This window comes from Anopheles arabiensis, chromosome 2 (assembly GCF_016920715.1).
Source record: "Anopheles arabiensis isolate DONGOLA chromosome 2, AaraD3, whole genome shotgun sequence".
Lineage (NCBI taxonomy): Eukaryota > Metazoa > Arthropoda > Insecta > Diptera > Culicidae > Anopheles > Anopheles arabiensis.
In genome coordinates, this window is record NC_053517.1 from 54,223,740 (window position 1) to 54,243,714 (window position 19,975).

The 19,975-nt window shown below is 41.4% G+C and overlaps 3 protein-coding genes across 8 annotated transcripts; 2 read left to right on the forward strand and 1 right to left on the reverse strand.

The window, feature by feature from the left end:
• The first annotated feature begins 356 nt into the window (after positions 1-356).
• On the forward strand, positions 357-1,966 carry LOC120896300 (DNA-directed RNA polymerase III subunit RPC4). Its single transcript, XM_040300305.1, has 4 exons — positions 357-763; positions 828-988; positions 1,106-1,297; positions 1,455-1,966. Exons 1-4 carry the CDS (start codon positions 528-530, stop codon positions 1,937-1,939), a joined length of 1,074 nt encoding a protein of 357 aa, XP_040156239.1. The 5' UTR covers positions 357-527; the 3' UTR covers positions 1,940-1,966.
• On the reverse strand, positions 1,866-2,702 carry LOC120896301 (probable 28S ribosomal protein S26, mitochondrial). Its single transcript, XM_040300306.1, has one exon. It carries the CDS (start codon positions 2,609-2,611, stop codon positions 1,964-1,966), a length of 648 nt encoding a protein of 215 aa, XP_040156240.1. The 5' UTR covers positions 2,612-2,702; the 3' UTR covers positions 1,866-1,963.
• A 2,660-nt stretch (positions 2,703-5,362) lies between these two features.
• On the forward strand, positions 5,363-19,399 carry LOC120908822 (lethal(2) giant larvae protein). 6 transcript variants are annotated; one of them, XM_040320211.1, is made up of 10 exons: positions 5,369-5,492; positions 5,638-5,644; positions 6,670-6,790; positions 9,458-10,033; positions 14,041-15,889; positions 15,981-16,477; positions 16,563-17,035; positions 17,101-17,603; positions 17,670-17,778; positions 17,867-19,399. In XM_040320211.1, the coding sequence occupies exons 4-10, from the start codon at positions 9,950-9,952 to the stop codon at positions 18,093-18,095; spliced, it is 3,744 nt and encodes a 1,247-aa protein (XP_040176145.1). In that variant the 5' UTR covers positions 5,369-5,492; positions 5,638-5,644; positions 6,670-6,790; positions 9,458-9,949; the 3' UTR covers positions 18,096-19,399. The 6 variants fall into 6 exon arrangements, with proteins under 6 accessions (XP_040176144.1, XP_040176148.1, XP_040176145.1 ...); XM_040320210.1 differs by lacking the exon at positions 5,638-5,644 and having other exon boundaries at positions 5,363-5,492; XM_040320214.1 differs by lacking the exon at positions 5,638-5,644 and having other exon boundaries at positions 5,363-5,492; positions 6,670-6,786.
• The last annotated feature ends 576 nt before the right edge of the window (positions 19,400-19,975 follow it).

Genomic DNA, 19,975 nt, shown 5'->3' on the forward strand with positions numbered 1-19,975 from the left:
TGACATTGGGCATTTTCATAATTATTAAAAATAATAAATAAAATCAATAAAAACTTGTAAGTGAGCAAAAGAATGGAAATGGAGAGTATAACAACCTTCGCATTAAGACAATTAGGTTTTAATTAATTAAAAACAAATTAAAACACAATATTTCGAACACGAGCATCCACTGTGCCCAGCGTGGCGTCATTCAATAGCAGTGTTGCCAGATGTTTTCTGTTTATCGATTTTTTATCTGAATGAAATGCTGTTCAATTTTCCACATAATAATAATTTTCAAACAAATGGTCCATCTTGATAATATAAATCCTCCTCGCATTACATATCTAGCATTACCAATTCTGGAACTCATATAATTAGGGGAAAAAATTGTGTGATTAACACAAGATAATTAAAAAAAAATCCTACCTTTATATAAGTACCTTGTTTGCCATTGTTTTGGTTTTGCTCTACGGTGAAAGGAAAACGCATGCTGCTGCACCTCACAACTCCAATCCATTCGATTGTTCAACGCTAATCAAGTCAAGATGGACCATAGTCCGCGTATTAAGCAAGAGCCAGGAATCGATACGCAATACTTAACAAAAGGAAACAATATAATCGGCAATGTTGCAGTTCCTATGGAAGCAACGGTAAAACCAGAGCGCCTACAGTCTTTTCGTGTACCCCGCGATCTTACCCTTGCCAATGGTCGCACGACGAAGCCACCCAACAACAAAAAAGTCTACACCCCGAACTTAAATGCAGTGAGGAACAAAAATACGTAAGTGTAAAGGAGAACCGGCCACAGTATGTAGTAATCATGCCACATCTTATTCGGTTTACAGCGATGTAAAAACTGCATCAACCGGTCCCAAAGGCCGAGCTAAGACTGATCGCAATAGAAATGATAAAGATGGAAGGAATAAAAAGAACACCTTGATCCAGACTTCTGGTATCTTTTCGGATGGTTTAGCTCAACGTGCTTTGCTCCGTACGTCCAGATCAGGTACGTAGCTGAACGTTTTAAAATACTTACTGTGCTGTTGCTCCATCTCCATCTCCTGCCACGTAGAAGGTGCTATAGGAAAATTTGGCTTGATTTATCCATCTTCTTTTTTTTTAGACAAATCTAGTTCCTCGAAAGATCCTGGGGACTCAATTCAGAAACCCGTATTCGCTAGAGGGAGCTCAAAAATAGATTTGGAAGATGAACGAAAGCGAATTCAAAATCTTTGCGAAGACATGGATGAGGAAATGGCGGAACTGGATCAAAAAATGGCAAATGGGTTAAAACTACCAGTCGTGCTGGAAAACTGTAAGTGTTGCAAAGTGTTGTTCGTGAATCTTTTACACCCCGTTACCCCTGATCTGATTTTCTGGTTGTCCGGGAAGACCAGAATAGATCGTAGTATCTAGAAGACGACCACGAGAATGTTAGTGGTGTTGATTAATGTTTGTTCTGTTCAATTTAGCTGACTACAAAATCAAACCACCGGAGGTAAAGATGGAAAATTTGCCTGAAACAAAGCTGGATTCGTTTAATTCGGTGGAAAACGTGTTATCCGGTGAGCAAACAAACAAAATCTTCCTTCTACAACTTCCGGATGCTTTACCTGGAAAATCCGACGATGGAAACAAACGCCCGACCAACGGCGACGACAGCAAACCGGAAGCAACGGCAAATGGTGAAGAAACGCCAAAATATTGTACGGTACGCGATTTGGCAGAAGGTTACATTGGTAAAATAATCAGGTACCGCTCGGGAAAGGTAAAATTAAAGCTCGGAGAAATCATGTTTGACATCAGCGTCGGTATGGACACTGGATTCTTACAGGAGCTAGTTTCTATAAATACTAATTCAGTAGAACGGAATGGTAACATAATTAACATCAGCACTATCAACACAAAGTTGAACGCATCCCCGGACTGGGAATATTTATTCAAGAATTCTACATGAAATACACGATCCTAGATGGCAACCCTAGTGCTCTTGACCTTTTTCGTTTGCAGAAGAGTCTGTAGAACGGTGGAGGTTTCCTTCGCGATCCAAAGCAAAGTTATACGACGTTGGTTGTACCAGGGCTAGCTCGATCGCTTTGTCGATGTTGTCACGCGTGATAAATGTTTTCGATTGCTCCTTTTCTATGCGTACTTTCGCTTCGATTTGCTCCTTTTTGTCCATTTCTCTTTGCTCTTTCAGCAAAAGCCTTTCAAGAATGTACTCCTTACGAGCTGATCGTTCTGCAGCCAACCGCTCTTCGCGTTTGGCAGCAGTTTGCCGGTTCCATTCTTCGTTCCTGCGCAATGCTTCCTGCCATTCTGCTTCCTCTTCCTCCGGGGTTTGGAGAACTAAACCGGCACGTGAAACTAGCTTGTATGCCTCTACTTCATCGCGCAAGAAGTTTCGTACCGCTTTCATCTGCGTGCGATAGTTATTGTGCAATCTTTTTAGCTCTTCAATCTCTTCCTCAATCTGTTTCTTGCGCTCCGGCACACGGAACAGTTTGCTTTTGGCTGTACCGAGCCAACGTGGTTTTCGTCGAAAGCGAACTGTGGTGTATTGAAGCAGAGCCAGTGCTCTTGGTTTTGTGAACACACCGGACAAAGTTGCCGCTATATTAGCCATCATAATTATATTTCCTCTGTCGGCAGAGCAGAGACACGTTTGTTGATACGGTTATGGTATTAAATAACACTACTTCAGTAGCAGCAGACATCTGAGCAAATGACAATTGGAAAAATAAATCCCGATGGACAAAACATAACGCTCACCCAAGGTGTGTAGAAAGGAGGTGTTGTCATTTAGAACAATTGGGCATCGAGGCTTTAGAAAAAAACACAAAACCAGGATCAACGGCAGTAGTCAAACGCGACGAATGTTGCTGGTATTTGGATATGATAAATGAATTGTTTTCGTTTAATAAACATTTGTTTAGCACTGAAAATTTGTATTTTGCGTCCACACTCCATAAATCGGCATTTTACACGTTATAATGCAGCTGCTGCCTGTAAACAAATATCGACGGCTGTTGTCAAACTGAATCTCAAAATGGCAACATGCCAAACGCTAAGAAGCTACCTCCTCTATATTCCACCTTGGCTCTCACCAAGGTTTATACCAAAGTCTATACAGAAAACGCAAAGTGAGTTGATATATCAGGTGGGCTTATCCAGTGCAATTTGACGTCTAAAAACAAAAAAAGGAAAGAAAACCTGGTTTGACAGTTAGATCCATAACAAACTGGATGCTTTGATGATTTTTCTATTGACTCACTCACTAACTCTATCCAAAATTTTCACAATTTTTTCGACATTTGAGATCAATCGGTGGTCTGTTGAACAGGACCAAAGGATATATGTGCAGGCACTCTGATAACTTCCTTAATTTCAGTATGAAACCATATTTGGTTCGGTTGATACATTGCTCCTTGCTTGCTGGCAGAAAGGATTCAATAATTGTTGACTATGTATCAGATTTGGCGAAGGAAATGTTCTTTTTTGGAATCTACCCAAGTGCCAAAAATCCACTAAACGACCACTAAACGGCTTCTAAATGACTCAAGTTCTCTACCTAAACGGAATATAGAAAGACTTCGTTTAGCAGACGGCAAACGACTCATGCATTCTAAAAATAGCAAAAAAGCTGGTGGCGCTCTCTGTTGGTGGAATACCCCAACCAGTTGAGCTTCATCGCTTGGAGGAGAGCTTTCTCATTTCCTCTGTACTGTTGTATGGTTTCGCATTGAAGTTATGCATCGCTAGAACTAGAACGGCGATACGATTGTTTAAATACTAAACTCCAACGGAAACCACCAGCACTGAAGCAAGTGAGATTTGAGTAATGATCGTTGGTGTTGATACCCACGTATCTGACTCCACAACCATTCATATAGATTTTTGCTCGGAAAGTTAGAAGGCTATATAGGTCATCATAAGATGAAACTTGTCGAAACGCATTGCAAGAAAAGAATGGCAATATAATGATGAGTTGTAATACGCCATCTATTGATCAAACCAATGAAGCTGTGGAGCTTTCATTTTTTTTCTATGGATATTCAATTTTCCAGTCGTTTAAGCTTAATCTGTGGCGCTTGGGTATAGCCTTCAAATCTTCATTTTAATCCAAGAACTGGCTGCCACGTAAGTTTTTTTGGCTTCTTTCTTCGTGCTACGCCTGAGTAAAACCACTTACAATTTCTGCGAGATTTCGTTTAAACTTCAAGGCATACTAGATTTTGTTATGGAACAAACCGTCAAATTGTGTGTCGATGTATTGGTGAGAAAGAACACCATAAGCCCACCTACACTCACTTTGGACTGGACTCATGAAATGTGTTGCCATCCTTAGAATTTCATGTGAGTGCCGTACGTTCCCGCTACGATCGGATTTAATAATACCAGCCATTATCTGTCAAAGCAAATATAAAAGTCGTTCGATAAAATCGCTTCGGATCAGCGTTGCAATGGGCCTTACCACGTCTAGTAAAGTTCCTATCACATTGGAGAATTTGGAATGGAATTCGGTCGTCAAACGGTATTTGACAACTATTACTTCGCCAGAATAAAAAATATTGATACAGACCAATTTAGATTCTGTCAAAAAGAAGAATTCCACTGTCAAGGTGTAAAACGGAGTTTTTATTCAGAAAGAAACTTATTAAAGCAGATCTGAATGCGTATTTTTGAGACAACTCCTTGGTTTTTAAATAATAATTTTAAATTAAAAAATATATTTTAAATAAAATTCCATTTTGTAATTCCGAGCGTGTTATTACACTAGCGAAGCGCTGTTGCTGTCTAACGTGGTCAACGACAGATTAATTCCAGAATTATTCCTGTACTGTAATAGGGCCTTAAAGGCTTTATTAGATGGAGAAAAATACTGTCATTCGATTTTGGAATCTATCCTTCAAACAGGGTTTGACAGATAGATGCCAGTCGGAAAATCGGAATTCGGCATGCTCAATTCCGATTTGCTCGAGAGTAGATTTTTACTATCAATGTCGGTAGACCGTATTGAATTTCTTGATAATGATGAATACAAACAACAAAAAAGGGAAACAGCGAATGATTCTTTCGGATAAAGCCAAAAAAATCAATAAATTAAATAATAAATATGAATGGCGACAGAATAATTCTTTTGTCTTATTAAACGTATGAGAGGCATTTTTGTCCCAAAGTCTAAGTTTGACAGATAAATGTCAATCGAGAAATGACAGTATTTTCCTCCGTCTAATAAAGCCTTAAAAGGTTGATTTTATGCACCTTGGGGCTGATGCACAGTAATTAAATTTTTGTACATTGGGAAGTTGCTACGAGTCAGATAGCCAATTCCTATTATCCGTGGCGTTGATGCATCGATGAAGTCGCACGAAGAACTGAGAATTTATTCTTTGTATCGCTTCCGAAGAGTGGCTTACCCGAGCGGGGCATCTTTTCAACCAAAATAATTTAGAGTCCCGTACAGTCTTTACGTTACCTCTGCATTAGATGGTTCATGGATTATTACGGTATTGTTTTTTCTTCTTCTAAATGTTGAACAACCTTTGATTAAGTGTTGAGGAATTGGTGTAACATTGATTGATGTTTGGTTAGTGTTCCTCTTTCGCTTCATTTAATGTCATTTCCTTTGCATTGAACGTGGTGCGTATGTAGCAGTGAGGTGAGCAGTATGACAATTTTGTGCCGACCGGTGCGTTTGCAAAGTGGCTTGTACTGATTGGATACAATGCTCAAAAGTGACTCAAACCAAGAAACCTTATATTGTGTATGATCTCTGGTATACACGCAACTGAACAACGGAAGCCTCAGTGGACGGTCAGTTTGGGTACGCGCTATAACTTTACAAATGTTATATATTGACAGTGAAACTATTTGATAGAAATTTCAGAATTTTGATTCTACATTCCATCGAAGTGCGTAAGTCGGATGTTCGTGGTATGTGCTTTGTGTCTGTGTCTGTGTGTGTTATACGTTAATGTCTGTGACTTAGTACGCTGTATTTAGTGCCCCGGTGACTAACGCCAAGATCCGATTATATCACCCCTCCGGATTCTATTACTCCCATCACCACTTGGGTGGGGTCTCTAGTGATCTTCTCCACCAAAGAGAAGCCGGCCTGCTTTGGAGTGGAGTCACCACCAGCAGAACGAACCCGATCAAAGCAACGATGTGAAGTGGAAAAACCGGGTGCGTCCAATGGTTTCTTACCACTTTCTCGGAAGTGGTGGGGAAGTATTCTGCACTTACGAGTGCGTTCGGGTTCGATAAACCTTCAGCAACAAGCGTGTGTGGCTTCCAATGTGTGTGTATACGTGTTCATGTGTGTTAATGTGTGTATGTGTGTGTGTGTAAGCCTTGCATGCAAACGCATTGAACGAAAGAGGTGTTTTCTATAGCACGTTTTCCGGTGGCCCTGCCGGCGGATGTGTTGTGTTGAATGTTTATAGTCTTTCGGGTGCGTTTGCATAGCGTTTGAGGCCTCAGAACGTTCCGTGCCGGAAACTATAAACCGTGACTGGAAAGAAATGATCGTACACTTGCAACCCGCAAGGGAGAGTGCGCAAGAAATGCTTAGTTTTTCTTTTCCGCTCTTGCAGATAGAAGTAAAGCCGAATATAAGTGCAACGTTGGTTTTACCGTCGTGTTTTTCCCATGTGTTTATTGGTTCTTTTTACTATTTTGCAGGTCCGTGTTGATTGTTAGAAACTGTGCCTTGTGAAACGAACGATGCAAAAAGATCAATGAATTGATGGCCTTATTGTAGCGACGCTAATTAAACAGACTGGCGTTTATTTGCATGCTGTAGGTAAGCTGAATGTGTCTCTGTTTGTATGTGTGTGTGTTCGTGTGTGTTGTATTTTTGTGCGCGTTTAAGAAACACCTGTTGCTTTGATGTATCAGCTAAATGAACTTCATAAGTTCACCTCAAGTTCAACAAATACATCAGAAAGTAGTTGACAGCTGTTCAATTAAAGTGAAATATTTTCCTCATAGACACACTGCACCGCCTCCCAAACGCATTTTTTGTATAACTTTTATTTCGATGGACGCATATCTCCTTTTAACGTCGACTAACGTTTATTGTCAACTATGGTGAAACGAAATTTGTGATAGCGATAAGATAAAAGTTTATGTTTCAACAAACATTCTCTACAACATCGTTAATGGTCCCGTAAAAAGTTTTGAAACTGATATTCTTATGCACGTTGAGGGAAAAGCGTGCATGTAAATGAGCGTAATGAGCATTTTTATCACCAGTTTAACACAATAGTGTAACGCTATTGGTTATCATCCCAAAACTGAACACAGAAGTTGTTTCATTATTCCCCTCCTCGTTGCAATTTTCGATGCTTTTCGAATTCGAATGCACTTGAAATGGATACCTCCAAGTGCACTTTTATGGCTTGAGCTGAATCAGTTTCGTTCAAAAGCTAGAGTGGCGGTTTTTTCAGCTAGAGCCGGTTTGTGAAGTATTTACCACGCACATCAACATCAAAATCGAAAACGTTTTTATATCGACTTTCGATCAACTTTCTACCATTATTGAAAGACTTTTTAGCTCGATTTGATTCGATTAGCTACTAATTTAATTTGTAAATTAAAATACAACGACTTTTGAATGAATGTAATATTACATTGTTGTCATTTGGCTGGTAGCCGAGCTATTAGCCACTAAAAGATTGAACACTGACAGTTTCTAAAATATTGGACTGCTCTTGGCTGCGGCTTAAATATGCAACACAGTGCAAAGCCCTTTTTCCTGGTCCGATTATGTGTAATGTTGTATCAGGATCTAGTGCACAAAGGCACGATTTAATGCTGTGAAGTTCCGCCTCGATTTCACTCACTTTAAGAAGATGATACCATAAGCTGGGATGCTTAATATCCGAGTTAATTCCCTTCAGTTTTTCTGTAAATTTTTCTAGTCTTCATGTTGTGCACTGACAAACGAACTGCACATATCTGCGATAGTCTACTCGTTCCGCATGCTTCCATTCCAATTCGTTCGTTCCGTTCGCCACTTGTTGATGATGATGATGGCGTGGCGTGTCATTCGTCGAGAATGATGTCATACCTTTCTTCGTACCAAATTACTTGTGAACTCCTCCACCATCGCACCTTCTCCCAGGTTGCTAGTTCATTCCCGCATTTCCTCCTCTGCCTCACCGATGCCCAGCCGATCTCTAAGCAAGGTGACAATGTTAATTTTTCTCCACGTGCAGCAGATTAATTTCGTTCAAGCTCCTTATATTACTTCTTTTCCAGCGACCTTTTCAATTCAGACGTGCCTTTCGAATAAAAGAACAAAAATTATAATTTCTTCCCTTCACTTGATTGAGTTTTGTTGGTTTCCTTTTTTTTTGTACATTTAAATGAACCACACATTTCGGCGGCGCTTTTATCACATTTTTCGTGTCGTTCTTGTTTGCAGAATACAAAAAAAAAAACATTTTAAAAATAGAAAACAAACCAAGAATGATGCGGGGTACCTCATCTTAGAAGAAACGTGGGTAACGAAATGCGGCAAGTGAGCCGTAGGGTGTATCAAATGGGTGTTGCTGACTGACTTGGAAGCGTTGTGTTTGTTAAGAGCAGTCGGCATTTTGGTTTTCCCTTCCACAACAACTCATTCCTGCGCTCGCAGAGAAGGAAGTGTTTATTTTCTAAACAAATTATGTACCGCAATTGTATATCAGATCATCAATTCATGGAGTCACGTTGGTATAGCGTGGTGGAAGTGGGTGGGTATCGTAAGAAGAGATGAGTGCATTTGGACGGCGGGGGTTTCTTCAAATACCGCTAAAGAAAATGACCGTCGATGGGGATAGATAGATGGATTGAACGGAAGAATGCTTGGGTAGATGGATATAGAAGGATGGACGGATGAATGGGTTGAATAACCGGTTTTTCGGATATCGAAGTGATTTCCTAGTAAAATGAGTCTGAATTTGATACTTCGATAGCCCATGGTCGATGCAAGTGGTACTTGCTTACTAGTGGTACTAGTTGTAACTGTTGACAAGAATTGAACCCAATAGTAATATTCTCAAATCTTAAATCTACAGTTAATAAACCGGTTTCAAGGGCGGATCGCACTTTTGGCCTGAGAATGAATACCTCAAGTTCAACTTCAATTCGCTATTATTGCTTGATATTGAATTGAAACTGAAAGATAGTGTTACTTAGAATACTAATCATAAGAAATGTTATCAATTATACAAATACAGTTCTAGCTTGGATTGAAGTGTGTCCATAGTTTAATATATTTTGGGTTTTAACCGATGAACATCGTAACCGTGTATGTTGGAATCATTAACGTTTCGAATTAATCCACCAATCAAAATTTACACATCCATCATTATTATATAGGTGACAGGTAGAATGACCGAATGTCATTGATGAATCATGTAGTGTCTCCGATTCCAAACTAAGTTGGATTCAAATGTTTGTTTGATGTTTTTATCTATTTCAGGGAACGCCTGTAGCAATCTCCTAGGTTTCAATTGAGCTGGCAGATACACCATCAAAACAACGAATTCTTCAAAGCCCACCTTGTGCCTTTTCATCTTTTTACTCTAAAAGTACAATTTGAATGCAGAGAGAACTGCAAAACAAAAAAATAACATAAAACTTACAAACAAAATACTGAACCAACGAGCACACCAACGAAACTATTGACCGAGTAGATGAATTACTCCTTTTTTCGACTGTCCTGGTCGTGTAATGTGAAAAAGGAGTACAGATAGAAAAAAAGAAAAGAAAAACTGCTTTGCTAAACCGGCGGAAAGTGAGCTGCTCATCGAAGAAAGATTCAAGCTCTAGTCGGACGTGATCATCGAAAGAGGGGCGAAAACTAGAAAAGACCGTAGCGGTTGCTAGCATTTTGTGAAGCGGTAAGAGCTAAGCATCATCATAGATTAACCATTCTGTTCATCGCAATCCGTAAAACAACCGTGGAAGAACAATGCTGAAGTTTATACGTGGAAAAGGCCAACAACCTTCGACGGAACGGCAGAAACTGCAGAAGGAACTGTTTGCATTTCGTCGGGTAAGTAGAATTTCGTGCTTCAATGCCGCTTCTGTTGTTCATGCAGCCTCGCGTGTCGCCTTACATTAGCTACAAGAAGTTACAAGACTTTAACTTTTTTCTATATCATTAGTTGATATGTTGCTCTGTTTATAGTTAAACTCCAAAACATAGAGAATAGTACATTATTGTGTGTTTTACATTATGAGTCACTTTTATCTATAGTCATAAAGCTATTTACACAAACATGCTATGGGAAACCGGTTAACTATATCTTAGTATCACTCATCTTAAAGATTGTATGGTATCTTAAAACAAATAAACAATAAAAAAATCTAACGTGATAGTAGAATCCCACAACATTATACTTGGGCTATGGTATGGCAAAACGCTGGCTGCTGAGTGCTGAGAACTTTGTTTAATTCGCACTGAGTAATGAGTTTCAGCTCAACAGATGAATGAAAAACTTAAACTTACACAAATTGCGTGAATCATGAGAATGATCTACTCCTAACGCAGCTATGCATATGCAAATGCAATTTTGTGTTTTTACTGCTTGTGCTCACATTGCACAACATAACAGCTTTGCTTTGCTTTTCATACGCTGAGTCTGATAAACACTTGCGATATCTCATGGAAGCTTATGGCGGTGGCCTTGAAATGTTTTTGAATTGTTTATTGTGTAACGTTTGTTTCAAAGTATGCACGACGTGTGTGAAAGTGAATGAATTGTACATTGTACGGCGGTTCTTGTTTCCCCCATTTGTATGTGCTGACTACGAATGGGAAAATCTATTTCAAACGTATTATCAAATCGTATTTTTGAATCTGTACACAAAATCAGACAAAAAAGTAAAAAAAAAAAGTCCATTACATATTGAAGCATAATTTTACACAAAAATGAACATCTAAACTCGATCTGGAGTTAGTGCTTTTCGCGGTTCGGTTTCAATGTGTTTGGTGCAACCACCACCTACACGATCGATGGCCGATATTAAAATACTTTTGTCCTGTCCTGTTCGTTCGCCTACGCGTTACTACCATCTGGAAAGATTGGAAATACGGCCTCCTCGCTCCATGCAAAGAGAAGATGAACAACAAGAATGAAACACTGTCCACTTTCTATCCTTCTTTCATGGGATTGAACCTGAAATATGGAACGAACCGCGAAATCACGCCTGTTGTGTGAGTTGTGTTGGCGTCTTCGTTTGCGTTTTGAACGCTGGAAACTTAACCAAGCAAAGGGAAAAGTAAACTAACGGTTTTTAGTGCTACCTTCTTCCTCCATCCTCCGTGTTGGTTGTTGTCGCACGCGAATGTAGCGCTTTGACTGAAGCGCTTTAAAGTTTTGTTAAATTACCTTTCAAGAAGATGACGACTGTGTGTGTGTGTGTACCAGAGAAAGACGAAATGGTCTCCATCTTTCCCTCCTGCACTATGATCTTAGATAAGTCTCTAGCAGCCAAAGGTAGAAAGGTCACCAGAACGAGTTTGCGACGAAAGGCGAAGAAAATCAGGAAATCTTTCTATTTTTTACAGGCGAAGCCAAGAAAAGAAATGGTTTCTTCGTACCAGCTCAGAAAGAAGAGAAAGAACTCGTGGATTAAAAAACGATCTGCTGGCCGTGTACAACATTCGTAGTACCGGCTCCGTGCAGATAGACTGCTGGACTACTGGACCATAATTGCGCCATTAAGCCATTGAATGTCACGACTATTTTGCCGTGAGCTTGGTGTGTGCAACTCATTCTCTCCGTTTAGTTTGAGGTAAATCGAACAACAGCGAAGATGCTCTGGAGAGAGGTGCATGCACTACTTCAAGCCGATGGTGGAAAATCCCGTTAGTTGCTTGCTTAGCTGCAATACGAACGAAGCAATGAAACCACTTCACCTCGTTCTGGCGAGAATATCGGAGGTTTCCGCCTTGCTGGCTAGAGCCACACCTTGGTAGACGAACGATCTTGTGTCGCAAAGAAAAGGGAAAGAAAATCACCATCTTTTTACACGGCATGGAAAACTAGTCCACCTTTTGATACCTGGTGCCTCCTCAAGTGGAGAACGGGGAGGTTTATTTGTTGTGTTAGGGTGTGTTCTATTCGTGTTGATGGTACCGATCGATAAAGAAGGGTTACTCTCGGTGTCGCAAAAAAGCAATGCGAAACCAAACACTTTGCTTATTGATGTGTTAGCTTTTAGCTGCTCAAAAACGGTACCCTTTAATTGAAGTAGAAGGGTTTTTCTTAAACTGTGTGACTTTATGCAGGGGGAGATAACATTTGGGAAAGCAAAAAAAAAATGTACCCTTTTCGAACGGGCGGTTAACCGGCGAAGTTACTGTTTGGTGATATCATGCTTAACCTCGTTCTTCCACTTGAGGTTATTTATTTAAGATAAGAGCCAGGAACAAGTCAACGAACACCGCGCAAGGTGCACCACGCTTCCTCGATCGTTTGTTATCAAAATTTTCAATTCACTCGCGATGTTTGACAATGTCTCTTGAACTGAATGAAATTTTGTGAATTTCAACCAAAGAAATCATACACTCAAGAAAATAGTTTGCTGTCACATTTGTTCTGTTGATTTCTTTTTGTAATTATTTATTGTTTTTTTATTCATTACATTCTTGCCATTTTTTCTGGTGTTTTTTCTATGAAGTAGCAACAGCCACATGATTGGCAATTCCTCTCTCACTTCTGTTCTTTTATCCCGAGCCATATTCGGTTCTTGTACCGAAAATCGATGATGGTGGACAAATGGAAACGATTGCAACATAATCGGTTGCTTATCACTGGTTCGGTATCGTGTCATGAAACGCGAATGCTATCATCAACAAAAGGTTTTAAATCATGGTCGCTTTTTTGCTTTGAGCAAGGTACGCTTAATCATCAGTTCCTGTTTCGCGGTGCAACCAGACCGCGGGCTTGTAGACCCAGCAGACTCCCCTGATTTTCAACAACCACCAAGCGTACCCTGTCCACCAACGGTCGGTCATATTAGATCCGTTGTTGTCCGTTATCTCTGTCCGATTCACCTGTTTCACTGCGTGTTTGCATAGCGATAAATCCCGCACCCCTTTTTTTATCGGTGGATTTCATACGTATACCTCAACATACGTTTCCATCACAACATCAGCACACTTCTGTGAGGGTAGGTTTTCTGGTTATCGATACTTTGGTGTGCACTAACGTATAGTCTAGCACGCTCTTAAGAGGGGTGCACAAGAAACAAGAAAAAGGTCGCCCAGGAAAGGAAGATATGAGCCCTGATTCCCAATGGTGATAAAGAAAAACAAGAAATGTCTCTTGGTTTACAGATAAGATTTTCAGGTGTTGCTGGTGACGGTGTTGACCGTGAAGGAATCGAAAATATTGGCAAATTTCAGAGGCAAATTACCTCTTAATGTTATTTAACTGTATTCTTGCGATTGCAATAATTATCAGAACAACACATACATACTACATATAAAACGTAGTTTAAGGCCGGCCTGGCATGGTAGATCGTTGGGCCAAGAACAATTGTTTTTAAAATTAATTGTAATATTTATAAACGAATATATGTGTAATTTTGTTTTCTTGCGAATCTGTTTAAGCAGGTTAAGCAAGAATAGTTATGTGGTCCCCTGTCTTCTCTCTTATTTTGGTTTTACTGTTATACTGATGTTATACCGTTGTCTAGTACTAAAATTTCTACTAAGTACTAGCTGAAGTTTCGTTGCGCTACTGTTGATGTTTATTAAGATTATGAATAGAAGGACATATAAGCTTAGTAGCTGGCACTTAACCATATAGGTTAGCAGATTGTGAATCTCAACCCAGTAAGCTAGACTCCGTTACTAACCAGGGGTAGAAAAACTCAAAGAGAAAAAGATATTAACCATACATAATTCACTTTATTAGTATTGAACAAACATATATTTTGCTATGTTTAACCAATCCATTGAGGTTTCTTTAATGTTATCAACAACAATTTGGTCTGAAATGTTAGCTGTTATCCATATAACATCGTTGAATTGAAATTATCTCTTTTTAGACGGCTCAACATGGCTTCCCGCACAAACCTTCCGCATTGGCGTACGATCCAAAAAGCAAGCTGATGGCCATCGGCACCAATAGTGGTGTCATTAAAGTGTTCGGCCGTCCGGGCGTTGAATTCTATGGCCAGCATACTTCACCCAGCAACAACCCGGCCGATTTAATTGTGCAGATGCTGGAATGGATCCCGGGTACGGGCCGGCTGCTGTCGTTAACCGCCTCCAATCAGCTGGTTCTGTGGGAACCGGCTGGCACGTTGCTAGTTGCGATCAAAAACTTGGCATTTGATGGAAAGCTCAAGAAGATTTCCTCGCTCTGCTGCTCTTATATGAAGGATACGGTGTGGATTGGTACCGAAGGTGGAAACGTATATCAATTCGACGTGCGCAATTTCAGCGTGAAAGAATCCGTCATCTATCACGACGTGGTACTGGAACAACTACCCACGTCCTACCGATTGAACCCAGGTGCGATAGAGTCAGTAAAGCAGTTGCCCAACAATCATAATCTGCTGTTGATTGCGTACAATCGTGGCCTTGCTGTGCTGTGGGACCTTGAGACTGCCAGCGTCAAGCAGTCATTCATATCGCCTGGCCATGGGCAAAGTGTGGGACTGTTCATCGTTCAGGACGCGACGCAGTTTACATGGTATCATGCGGATGGATCGTTCGCTACCTGGGACTTGGACAGTCCGATACCACCGGAGAATCAGAAGTACGTCCCGTACGGTCCAGATCCTTGCAAGGCAATCGATCGATTGATTCGCGGACACCGTGGGCGTTGTGAGCTGGTCGTCTTTTCCGGCGGCATGCCCCGGTCGGCATATGGCGAACATCAATGCGTGTCGGTACACTGCAAAGACGGCACCAAAGTGGCTTTCGATTTTACATCGAAAGTAATCGATTTCTTTGTAACATTCAATGACGTCCGGCCGGAACAGGCGGAAGTGTTGGTAGTTTTGCTGGAAGAGGAGTTGGTTGCGTACGATTTGACAGACGAAACACTGCCGCAAATTAACGCGCCGTATTTACACTCACTGCACGCTTCTGCCGTGACCTGTAATCATCTGGTATCGCAAGTTTCGCCAGAAGTGTACGCCAAGATTAAGTATGCTGGAGAGCAGCAGATGGCCGAGTATAGTTGCAAAGTTTGGCCCATTTCCGGTGGCATTGTACCCAACGAATCCGTGGATGACGAAGAGCAGCCGATGGAACGGGACGTGCTGATTACGGGACATGAAGATGGGTCGGTGAAATTTTGGGACTGCTCAGACGTTTGCCTGACTCCGCTGTTGCACGTCAAAACGGCTCCACTCTTCAACAACAGTGACGATTTCGAGAGCAATCTAAACGCATCAACTGAACAGCTGGACGATGGCGAACCGCCGTTCCGAAAGGCGGGCCAGTTCGATCCTTACTCGGATGATCCACGATTGGCGGTAAAGAAGGTGCAGCTGTGTCCGCAGACGGGTACACTAGTTATAGCTGGCACAGCTGGTAACGTGGTAATGGCCAACTTTGAAGCATCGCCTCAAGTGGCTGAAGAAACACAGTCAAATGGACCATTGAAAATGACCACCATGAATCTGGTGAGCGATCGTGACGGATTCGTCTGGAAGGGCCACGACCAGCTGAAGGTAAAACGCCAACTGCTGGAAGAAAATTCTCCCATCATCGAAGGGGTCAACTTTCTGGGCGTACTGCAAGTATTGCCGCCCGCCGCTATTACATGCATTGCTATGCAGAGTAAATGGTCTCTGGTTGCTGCCGGAACAGCTCACGGACTCGTTTTGTTTGATTATCAAAACCAAGCTCCTGTGCTGCACAAGTGTACTCTTAATCCAAACGGTAAGTGCAAAAACAAACCCATTGCCCAAATTTTGCTTTCGAATGTATGTATATTTGATTTCTGTATATATTTTTTCGGCTCTAATAATAGATCTCACTGGCGCCGGGGAAACACTGTCTCGTCGGAAATCTTTCAAAAAGACATTGCGCGAATCTTTTCGGCGGCTTCGTAAGGGTCGTTCAACGAGAAACAATCCAAACGCTGGAGGCGCCGGAGCTGGCGGTCAACATCAGCAATCTGCAGCTGAAACGCGTCCAGTGGAACGTCAAATCGAGGCCCGTCCCGTCGACGACGGAATGGGTTCGATGGTGCGATGTTTAACTTTCGCACAAACGTTTATTACCAACCAGAATGTGTACATTCCGACACTTTGGTCTGGCACAAATTCCAGCACCGTATCGGTGTTTGTGTTAAATCTTCCGCCAAAACAGCCTGCTGCAACAGCAGCTGCAGGCGAGAATGGTGCGGATGAGTCAGCACAAACTGCGACCGCTACGCCGCGAGGACCTCCAGTAACGGGAAAGCTGGGAAAGGAGATTCAAATGAAGCATCGTGCACCGATCATTGGAATTGCAGTGGTTGACAGTGTAAGTATTAATGGATAATGGCTTAGATTTCGATGCCTTTATTAAATGAACTGTGGATTGTTTCCTCGTTTTTTCTTTTTTGCAGAATGGAGTTCCATTGGAGTTCCAGAACGTACCCGGACCGGCGCCGCATCGTGTGCTAATCGCATCCGAGGAGCAGTTCAAAATCTTTTCGCTACCGCAACTGAAACCTGTCAATAAGTACAAGCTGACCGCACACGAAGGAGCTCGTGTGCGACGCATAGCTTTTGCTACGTTTATGTGCACTGTGCCGACTTCTTCTTTAGTGAATTCCAGCCCGCCAAAGGTTCTGGTCAAACCGGCATCACCTGCTGCACCTGCTCAACAGGCTGCAGATCCTCCGACGACTGCTGCCGACAACAATACATCAACCACAGCGGTAAACGACAACAATACATCGATTGTAGGTTCTGACGTGACCACGCATTACGAAATAAGTTTGCTTTGTCTCACCAATTTGGGCGACTGTCTCGTACTGACTGTTCCTGAGCTTCGTCGGCAGCTTAATTCGGCGGCAGTGCGTCGTGAAGATATCAAGTATGTCCAAAGCAAGCACAGTTCATTATTCCCTTTGCAAAACTCACACACGTTACATGTTACAGCGGAATATCATCGCTCTGCTTCACAAGCCACGGCGAGGCATTGTACATGATGTCATCCTCAGAGGTGCAGCGGATCAGTCTGTCAGCTACGAAAATAGTTGCACCGAATGGTATGATCGATGTTGAGGATTGGTCCGCCCCGATTGATGGTGCATCAACCGAAGAAGACAACGAGCAGCAAGACCAGCAGGCGCAAGAAACCATGCAGGCCGAGGCTGCTTCGCAGCAAGAGCCTGATGATAACGCGTCCGGGTCCGTGGCTGCGGCTAAAAGTGAACAATCAGTTTCACGCGAAAAGGTCTCCGGAAGCGCGACATTGCTCACAAATGGCGCATCCAATCCGAGATTGAGCAACGGTGTCGCTAGTGGTGACGAAGCTTCGCCTAACAAGGCTAACGAAACGATTACCAGCTCGATCGGCGACATCACGATTGATTCCGTGCGAGATCATCTGAATTCCACAACAACGACACTTTGTTCCACCACGACCGAGGAAATTGTCGGTATGTTTATGCATACTGGTGTTTGGTTTTGTTTCGAAAGTTAAAGTAAATTCTGTTTTCTTCTAGGTCGACTGTCTGTCTTAAGCACCCACACGACTCAATCATCATCAACGGCCAAGAACAGTGAAATACTGAGCATGAATTCATCGAACATCGGCAGCCTGAAGGGAATCGGGTAAGAAATATTCAGTTATTAATGTTGTTTCCACTAAAAGAAATAAAGAACTACCCAACTAATTCCGTTCGCCTAACCTGTTCAATAGCGAAACAACGGAGAAAACGTCAAATTCGGCAATCATCAAATCGATTATCACCACCGTAAAGCATGGCTCGAACGCGACCAATGGCGAGGCAAAGGAATCCAACAAAACATCAACAATCACAACTACCACAACAAGTACGTCCGTCAACGGCAACGATTCAGTACCACCGCCACTTCCGACGACAGCACCGCCTCTCATAACGGTGGTCAGAAAAGAGAGTCAATTCTAACAGCTCCCGAAACTTAAACGCGCAATTCTTTCCCTCCATCCTCTCACCCGGTTGTTAGTGAAAGTACTATGACGAATGGCTTACGTTATTTCACGAATAAGCAGAGACATGTTTTTTTGTTGTGTACTAATGTAATAGTATTTCGAAGGGGCTGTTATAAGAGCTGAGCGCTTTGAGTAGCTACACTCGACACACAAAGTATTAGATAACTACTTATCATGTGTAACAAAACCGATGACAGGTTTGCTTTAAACGGAAGACACTAAGCAGCAGCAGATCGCGTGAGAATATGGACGAAATCACAGAAGAAGAAGAAGATGTCACCAACTTTGCCTTTCCGCGCATTGTGGATCATACGACAGCAAAACAAAAGAATCAACTTAAGCAGAAGGTAACCACGTGTCTAATAGCCCGATTGAACTTTGTAATTGATAGCCATAGAAATACGATCCTTTGCTTAAGGCCCAATGTGTGTACGGATAGAAAACTCCGAAGCATTTTTTTAGAGTTTACATTCAAGATAAGTTTTAACATCGTCGAACGTGTATTTTCGCGTGTACACACGGTATGTATAACCGTTCAGAATATATATGAGCCAAACGATCATTTTAGATCCAATGTCTTAAAAATTGTTGAAGTTGATGAGAATTTCCAAATGCATATGCACAAGAATATTTCAACTAATTTGCCCTTGCTGGAGAAAAGGAACCGGCAACTTTATGATTTTTAATGTCCTTTTTGGAGTATATATGAAGAAAGAACGAGGAGCGAAGAACGCCTTAGTAAAAGTGGAAGTAAATGATAGATTTCCTAACAATAATAATAATAATAATGAAGATATCTTATACTTTTTCTTAGTGGTAACGTTCCATCATGCCAACCTGTTGATACCGACACATAACGGATTTTTTACAACCGTTGTATTTTTCGACAACGTTTCTTCCCAACGGTATAAATTACTGCACACACACACGTGTTCCGTCTTCGGTTCAATACGATTGATGTTATTGTTGCATACGAAGTAAAACAATCTATTCGGAATAGAGCACTATTAAATGCATATGTGGTATGGATAAAAACAATATTTTTTTACTACGTCTGTTAAATTGCTAGCGAAAGAAGAGAGAACGCAGCATTTTAAATCTTGCAGTTGGTTAAATCTTCTATTTTAAACAAAACAAAAATTATATGAATGATTGAATTATATATATGTATCTTTTTTTTTAGTTTTAAGCCAACCAGTACATTTACGAAAAGAATAACATTTGTCTATTTAACCGCACAGAGAGATGCGAAGTATTTGATGGGTAATTTGAGTGTGAATGTTCGCTGCGTGACTTCCGAAAATTATCAGCGATATCCGCGCAAGGTAAGTGTTATTTAAGAGACGTTGTTTTCTTTTTGGCTCTTTGCCGGCACGACCTGTATCCTAATGTCGCCCTATATCCTGTTTTGAATTCATCCTGTAGCCGATTCCCGAATTGATTCTTTATTCATTTGAAATTCAGTGTGGCCACTCAACCGGGAAATAGCCAAGAATTTTATTCATCCGGGGAAACCCGGGAATTTCTCCTAAAAATCTCTTTATCGGTCACAATGTACCATTGTACCAATGTACCAAGCGCATTTTCAAAACCTGTATTTTTTGTTTGTATATTATGTATTATCAATCTACCACGGGCCATCGCCAAACAATATCGACCCAATGTGTATGGAAAACATCATCAATTTCATCATCATATGGTACGCATTATTTGTACTTTTCATTCGCACTGGTGCAATAACTTTTCGTTCACCGATATTGGTTCTCGTGCATTACGGGTATGGTGTGCCTACACGTTCTACCTTGCACCCATGTTTTGTTCTACATCTCTCCTTAA